Below are 8,800 nucleotides of genomic sequence, written 5' to 3' on the forward strand. Positions count from 1 at the left end.
GTAAGTGAGGCAGAGCGGCTTTCTCTGCCATTTTTTTGCAAACATTTTCTTGACTCTGTCTTTGTCTGTGGTGTTAGTGATCCTTTAATTGTGCGGGGGGGGGGGGGATATTAAATGTTGAAATTACCATGAAACGAGATGTAAACTATCTATACATAAACCTCCTGGTGTGGACGGCTGATTAATTAAATAAGCCATAAGTTTCGTCCAGTGGTGTCAAGGTCCATTTAATCAGCCGTCATTGGAGTTGTTATTTTGGTTCATTCATCACGTTTGTTTTTAATTGCCAAACATTTTAACTCCTTCACAAATGAGCTGTACTTCCTATATTCTTTCATTCTACTTTCTGAAAATATATAGGTTTTTATGGTCTCTACTTGTGTTTCTCTCCCAGAGTTGTCTCACGTTGTTCATAGCAGATGTCTCTGAGAGATGTTCTTGATCTTGGCATGCTCTGACTACATGTAATCTTAATTGGACCAACAATTTCCCTCATCGCTGTCTGTCTGTCTGTCTCTCTGTCTGTCTCTCTGTCTGTGTCAACTTTTCTCTTTTCTGCCGGTGGTTGACAGGCACTCTGGTGTGGTTCGCTCCTTCTTCCTTATGAGACATCTTGTCTATCATCCTTATAATTTATCTCTCTTCCTTTTCTTTGTGTTCTAGTCTCTAGTAAAATCTCTAATCTTCGGCTCTTATATATGACCTGTTTGTATTGCAAGTGCCTTAACTTAGAGCTCTTGCCTAAACAACAAAAAAACGCTCGTGTCTGTTTGTCTGTCTGTCTGTTTGGTCTCTGTGTTCCCCTGTTTGTGTCTATCTGTTTGATCTCTCTGTTCACATGTTTGTCTGTCTGTCTGTTTGTTCTCTCTGTTCGCCTGTTTGTGTCTCTCTTTCCTCTGGAGCAAGACTTTTTATTACTTTTTATGAAAACATTTCTTTGGGTAGATTTTTTAAGTTTAAGTGATGGTCAGCACATGCCCCAGTCACTCTTTCTTGGCACTCTGCTCTTCTCTTGTTTTTAGAGAAAGGATGTTATAATATATAGAGAGATTGTAAAGCAGACACATCTTGCTGTTTAGTGGGGATATGTGCTATACAAATGCTAACTATTATTAACTCTCATCTTGTTTCTAGAGAAAGAATTACGATTGTAAACCGCATAGAGACTGCTGTTGAGTGGAGATGCGCTCTACAAATGTTATTGATTATTACTATTATTATTAAATGTAGCTCCCTGTGGGCAAATAGAAAAATTCTTGTCTGAGTTTTGATTTCAGCTCAGAATGAATATTTTTGTTCTCCACGTAGGCTCTTATTATTACACTCTTGATGAAAAACATTATTATAGTGTGAGCATGATTTTGGCCATTTTGGAAAATGGGGTCTTTAACAGATGATAGGCTGTTTAGTCAGAGCACATTTCTCGCCGGAGAACAACTTAGACAATAGCGTAGCACACTTTCTCAGCGTAGTGTAGTTTCTTTCCAAGATCAACAAAAGGAGACTCAAGCACCTTGGTCATGCAAACAGAAACCTGAAAACAGACTTGATGACAACTGTGCTACAAGGCAAAATAGAGGCAAAGAGAAATAAAGGAAGACCTTCTACACCATTCACTGAAAACATAAAATCTGACAGTGGTCAGTCTACTACTTCATTAAATGATACATCCAAGCAGAGACCGGGGAAAATGGAGACCTGTTGTGACAAAGTGTGGCCCACCAACGGACAAGTGCAGCCATGCGCACAGGGGACCTGTGAACCTTGGCAGCACCATGAACTTTCACATCAGCTTCTCACACCAAGGGCGCTCCGCAGGCTCGGTCAGTATCATGCTGGACTGTGCAATATATGGCCTTGGTTTGGATCCCAGACTGGGTAGGGAATTATTGAACTTGAACTTGAAGTGTTTTGTGGAGTTTTCAAGGTTCCCAACCCATTTGACTTGGTTCTATCAGAGACACGTTAAATTTGGAGGTGCCGCCTCATAAATAATTAACATATATTGTTGGTGGAGAAGTTGAACCCATACATTTTTTGTTTTTGTTTCTCATACTCATACCAAGGCCCAGAGGACCCTACAGTCAGATCTAGAAGAAGGAAAGTTTATTACACGAAAATTAACTGTCTTTTTGTTTTTTCTCCAATCACTCAGTTGTGTGTTTAGTGAGTCAAATGAAAAGATTGTTGCTGAAGTCTTTTGGAGGGGGTAGACCGTAGAGTGTTGACTACGTTATGCCTTGTTTATGAAGTGTGTCTCTAATGGGCAACTGTAATGTCTGTGACTTGTTTGATTGCTTGTTTGAGTGGTCTTGGATGTGGATGGTGAGGCCTATCCTAACAGCTTTTAATGCTCTGTTGCTCATACATATTTATTTTCTTGATCTTTCATATATATATATTTCTGTTTGAAATTCCATGCAAGTTGTAGTATTGTCAATTGCTCCCTTGTACGTACATATAATAGGCAATGGGTTTAACATTGCTTTTAGTAAATAAAACAGACAAGTGAATTACTCGTTTTATGAAATTGAATAGATTTTTAATTTTGATCATGTTTTTGTTTGGAGTAAACAATAAATGTGATAGATCTCTTGTTTGTCATTGTCACTCACTTGTTTAAATTTGTTGTGCACTGCTGAGTTTTACTCTGAGAGGATATATTGCTGTGCACAGCGACAGCTTACACTTACATGTTTTAATTTTAAGTCATCCTCGGTCTGTCTGAACATAGATCTACATGTTTTCGCTTGTGTAGTAATATGTGAGGCAGCGTTGTGAAATGAGGCGCTCGTCAAAATAACGAAATCGGAGAAACAGGCGTCTTTCCACCAGTATGGAAATTTTTATCCGATTTTTATTTTTGGCTCAACCCCTTTTATGTCCATATATATATAAAAACATATTTGACTGAGAAGCGTTGATTAAAGTCACAAAAAATGTCATTTTTCAGTTTTCAAGGACTCATTAGCTATTGGAGCTACCAAACTTGGGCGGCCATTTTCTTGCTTATTTCACCACAGAAACCAGGCAACCTCACCTCTTTCAATGGGAAATATCTTGATTTCTATTCTAGATAGATGGGTATTTTTTCCACTAAAAGCAAAGCAAATGAATACGCTTTCAGATGATACCAATAACTCCACACATCCAAAAATTGACGAGCGCCTGGTTCCCTCGAGTCATGACACATGTGTGAAATTGCAGAAGTTGTAAGTCCCCATCAACACAACTTCGAAAAAAAGTCATATCATTAAAGAGATAGGCTTCTATCCTGCCTGTCAAGGTCAGCTGGGCTGAGAGGGCTATTATGTCCCTGCAGACAGACAGATACACGATAAAATTATTCTCCTCACCCGGGAGTCAAACTCGCATCTTGTGCCTGGGACAATGAAGTGCCTTGCCCTTACTGAAAGTTACTGTACACCACAGACACCGGTATTTATTTGTATGCAACTCTTTAAAACATCCATCATAAAGTCACCGTCACAGAAAACTGCAATACTGTTTGGCTGAGCTGTACATGTATAAGTCTTTCCCTGAGTGCTACTGTCTCTGGACTGTGTTACACGTACTGTTGTTCTCATCTTGTGCATTTGCGAGCGCTGTAACCCCCCCCCCCCCCCCCCCCAAAAAAAAAATTAATTGAAAAATCGATTTACAGATTAAAATAACAATTCTCGTCTGAAGCGGAATAGTTATCTTTTAAAAGTGAGTTTGTCTTTTTAGAGACAGAATCAGTGGCGGGGCGCCATTGGTGCAATTGGTGCAAGCGCTCCACCTAACCCTGGCCTTCACCCCCCCCCCCCTTTATAATTGTTCTAAACCAGTCAGAGCTCTAGATCTACACTAGGCCTACTAAACCCTTGTGATCCGTCACCCACTGGCTGCGCAAGTGAAGAGACAGACGGCAAGGATGGTTTATGCTCCTCGCACCGCGTGCGGTAGTGTCTGCTGGGAGTATGCAAAATCTTTGCACCAAAGTTATTTTTGTCACTATAGCGAAATCTAAGCATCGTTCTTCCCGCACAAGAAGAAAGATGTATGAATGAAACGGCTCTTCGCAGCACCAATTTGGTGCAAGCTAAAAATTTGATCCAAGTTTCCGCGATCCTATCTATTACTATTACTATTACACTGGTAGAGTCTACGGTAACTCAATGAAGAATGAGTATCGAAACTGTCTCCCTCTATTGCATAGCAAGTCCTGGTGCTGCACGAAGTAATCAGAAGTCTTTAAATCTTCTCAGATTGTGAGCATTTTGAGTTGTTGGTATTGTTTCACTAAAATCGATAGATGTAGATTACAGGATATCCTGCAGATTCTGATTGACTTTCTCTAGCAATCTTAATAGTAGCTACTAAGCCTATTGCCCATTTGCTCACTTTCCAATTATGCTCCACCTTGTCTGCAACCCACGCGACGCCACTGGACAGAATTATGCTCAGCTAAATAGGCTAAAATTAAAAGACAGGCTTTGACGTGGAATCCACAAGGAAAACGTAAGAAAGGAAGACCAAAAATGACATGGAGGCGAGCGGTGCAAGCAGAAATAGAAAAGGCGGGGAAATCATGAAAACAGCTAGAAAATGGTGCACAGGACAGACTTCGCTGGAGAGTTGTTGATGGCCTGTGCTCCACTTGGAGTTGGAGTTAAAAGGGGCAAGAGAGAGAGAGAGAGAACAAGACTAACGGAAGGCCTAAATAAGTACTTGGACTGGGGATGGTTTGCTTCTTCTTTCCTTTCAAACTAAGTATCGTCGTCATCTCTCCTCCTGTGGGTGGTTGGCGGGTGCTCTGGTGTGGTTTGCTCCTTCTTCCCTATCAAACATCTATCGTCCTTATCTCCCCTTCTTCTTTTTTATATTTGTTACTCTCTTATAACACCTCTAATCTTCTGGCGCTCATATGACATTATGCATTTGCGAGCGCCGTAAAACCTCTACTAAAACTAAACTCTCTCCTGTTTTGTAGGTTGTTGGGGTTTTTTTTTTTGGTTACTCCCTTGTTGTACGGCAACACCTCTAATTTTCAGCACTTCTGTGACCCAATCGTTAAAAAAGTGTCGTAAAACTTTTACTAAACAAAAAAAGAGAAGAAAAACCAAACAAAGAAAAATAGATGGGATACAGCTGGACAGAGGTAGGGGAGACAGCGGCTCAGGACAGAAGTCCGGCACAAGATGAGAATTGATAAAGGCTGATGTCATTGATGATGATGAAGACTTCAAATGTGGGTGGTTGGCGGGTGCTCTGTTGTGGTTTGCTTCTTCTTTCCTATCAAGCATCTATCGTCCTTATCTCCCCTACTTCTTTGTTATGTTTGTTTAACTTTTGAAAAAGAAAACAGCAACAACAACAACAAAACATCTAGAATCTATCAGTCTGAGACGTAGTGGTTTGGCACTTCGCTGTCACGAAATAGGAGAACCGAGTCTTATTCCCAAGTAGGGAAGATTTCTATCAAATGTCTCCGTCTTTTCTGCTGGGATTTAGTATTTTTCTCAACTAAGGTTGACCCCTCTGGTTGACCCTATCGGGCAAGGTCCAAGCCCGCCTCCTAATAATCGATAACGATAATGCGGATAATCTCTTTAACGCCCACAACCCTACATACAGCTCCAGGTGTACTAGGGCACCAACCTTGGTCTTAAAAATAGGCTTCAACGATTAAATATGAACATGCACACAGGCTCCGTTTTATGCGAGAAAAAGTCTGAAATTATAATGCAGACTGAGCCCAAAAATGTGAAATTATGCGATTCTGTTAATTTTAAAAAAGAAAAAGGAAAATAATCAGAAATTATGCAAAAAAATGATCAAATTTTGCTAAATTATGCGGGGTGCATAAAACCACGGGGACATACCTACGCTCTTTAGATTAACGTAAACACACAAACGACAACTACCACTGATCACAGCGTTCGATAACGATTTGCACATTATGAATAAAAAGAATGCTATAAATAAATTTAAAGACTAGAAAAAAGAGTTATACATGTATAAATAAAATTAAAGACTAGATCCTCTAATTTATAGTGTCGTGTAAAAATCATTCACTAGCTTAATAAAAAAAAAAAAATCAGTCCACTGATGAAGCCATAATCGAGGTATGGATTCCTCAGCCACACACCTTTTCCCCCCAAAGCTTTACGTCGTGCAGTCTAGCAAAGCGGGTGGTTTGTGGTGACCACAGAATTCTACGTGTAGAATTCTGTGGTGGTGACTCCATTTACTTTGCTTACAGACTGTTATTATTTAAGTGTAGGGCACCGCTTAATCTGACTCTCTGTGAAATAATCCTGCCGGAAAATTTCTTACATTACAATAAACAAAACTAAGAGGGGTAGCTTTAAAAGCCCATTTCCTCGTCATGGACGTTTAAAAATGAATTAACTATAGCCTTATAATCAATTTACTTTATTTCATGGATTATTTTATCTTTAAAATTGTGATTTTTATTTTTATAATTTTGTTGCTGTTGTTGTTAGTTGTGGGTTTGTTTGTTTGTTTGTTGTTGTTGTTGTTGTGTTGTTGTTGTTGTTGTTGTTGTTGTTGTTTTTTTTTTTTGGGGGGGGGGGGCTTTAAAAAAGAAAAGTCTATATAATTACTAACAGGCTTACATAAACTACATCATGTCGTAATCTGTGTATGGAAAGGGGTCCTAAGATCTGGTGTAGTTTAAATTGCTCCTTCATTTCTATCAAACAACTATCCTTATTTTTCCTTTCTTTTTTCTGTTAGTGTTACTCTCTGTTGTAACATCTCTGATCTTGTGGACTTATGTAACCTTATTGTGATGCAAGTGCCGTAAAACGCTTACTATAATTTTAAAAAAAAGAAATACAAGGCAAGTAGAAAAGAAACATCGTGGCGACCATCAAGTCTTAGTGGGTTGACTCTTGCATGTCTGTGTTTTTTTAAAAGTATTTTTTTTAAATAATGAGTTAATCAGCTTGTGGGAAGGGAAGCTCAAAACTCCCAGAAAAGTGTGGATTAGATTAGGTCTATAAAAAAAGAATAAGTCAGTCCTGTAATTCCGTTTTCAATGCGTTGTGTGTTTGAGTCTCAATAAACGGACCTCGCCTAGCGTACTTTCTTTCCCTTCATAATTTTATTTTTAAAATCTCAAAGTTTGGGCTGCAAGTTCAGGTGAGTCAGCGCAATAGTATATCCCCCCCCCCCCCCTCTCTCTCTCTCTCTCTCTCTCTCTCTCTCTCTCTCTCTCTCTCTCTCTCTTTCTCTTTCTCTCTCACTCTTAACACACACGAACACCACATACTAACAGCCAGGCACGTTTCATGAGAATATTATAACCGGTGGGACAAAAGACGTACATGGAATGGAGCTGATGATTCAAGACCGTCTTCCAACAACCGATTGGGAAAGTGACAAGGGATGAAAAACTTGAAATTTCACCTGCTATAAATGTTCATGCATGCACTCAAGTTAAATTCTTGCCTGTCAAAAATGTTATGTGTTTCTTTTTTTTTTTCGAGCAAGTAATATATTTGTTTGAAGGCTTGATATTTTTTCTTCTCTTCATCGTTTCTCGTTGATCAATAAGAAGATTGAATTTAAACTACAGCCTATCCCGAAAGCAAAATCAGTGGGACGCGGAACGCTTTTCGCTAAGAAGGAATTTCGCAAAGTTTGTGTTTTAAAGAATAGGCCTACAAACAATAAAGGCCTACAAACAACAGGCCTATATTGTCATGTATAACAAAAAATTCGAGACTCTAAAATCTGTTTGCTATGTGCATACATAGCTATGTGCATGTTAGTAGGTATCACAGAACCCCCCTCACATCTAAACCCGGATTGCATGGCATGAAGACCAACTCAATAAAAATCTAAAGTCGTTCTTTTCACATCCACAGTTTTCAATTTATTCGTTCATTTGCCTCGACGACGGCACACTTTTTAACTATCTGGATTTTTTCCGGTATATAATTTTAATATTCTGTAAATATAATGTCTGATTGGTCTTTTGTTTCTCTTCACATTGATTTTTAGTTGATGAAATGAATTCTGTATGAACTTCTTTTTTATTTTAAAAAAATCAAGGTCTTAGTTAAACCTGTCTACGTTTGCTAATAAAAAAATAAAACAAAAACAAAAAAGGGACCATATCGGGTAAGGAGATCTGAACCTTATGAAAGTTGCAAATTGGCAAGTAAAGGCTGCGGTTGTTGGCAAAACGTATCTGTCCGTCCGCTGCTTTCATTTTCTCTGCTGTGAATGTGTTTCATCACATGTGCAGAAGGTCAGGACACAAAACAATAATAACAATAGTTTGAAACATGGATTTTTCTTCACCACCACCCGGAGGAAAGATGGACTCTGCTACAAGGGACCAGCTGATGAGTCAAGTGAAGCAGCAGATAGCACTTGCAAATGCACAGGAGTTGCTACAAGTTAGTAAGCCATCCATACCGGCACTGTTCACTGTTCATCAACACACAGTAGACTGAGTCTGAGTAGAGTCAGAGTAGAATCTACAGTGCTTTTTTGGCAGTTCCCACCCCTCTTATTTGAGCCGAGATCTAGATCTAGATTAGATCTACATCTAGATCTACATCTAGATATCTAGATCTACACGTTTGATGCGCGGTGAGCTAAGATATCAAACCTAACAACCGCAAAACATCAAATTATAATGAGGGGCATGCCCCCCTGCCCTGAAACCCTGCAAAAGTAGGCGCTTTTTCGCCGGTAGTTCCCACCCCGCATTTGTTATTCGCCGGTTTTGGCCCCAAGAGTAGGGGGGTTTCAGGGGGGCTTGCCCCCCTGACCTAAT

General features: G+C 39.4%; 1 protein-coding gene across 1 annotated transcript in view; it reads left to right on the forward strand.

Moving 5' to 3' along the window:
- The first annotated feature begins 8,200 nt into the window (after window positions 1–8,200).
- Window positions 8,201–8,800, forward strand: part of LOC101857581 (mitochondrial import inner membrane translocase subunit Tim13) — a 9,702-nt gene continuing 9,102 nt past the window's right edge. Inside the window, exon 1 of the mRNA XM_005103047.3 lies at window positions 8,201–8,417. Within this exon, the coding sequence (XP_005103104.1) occupies window positions 8,304–8,417 (114 nt within the window). The 5' untranslated portion in view covers window positions 8,201–8,303. The remainder of the gene's footprint in view (window positions 8,418–8,800) is intronic.

This window comes from Aplysia californica, unplaced genomic scaffold (genome assembly GCF_000002075.1).
Source record: "Aplysia californica isolate F4 #8 unplaced genomic scaffold, AplCal3.0 scaffold00356, whole genome shotgun sequence".
In the NCBI taxonomy this organism is placed as follows: domain Eukaryota; kingdom Metazoa; phylum Mollusca; class Gastropoda; order Aplysiida; family Aplysiidae; genus Aplysia; species Aplysia californica.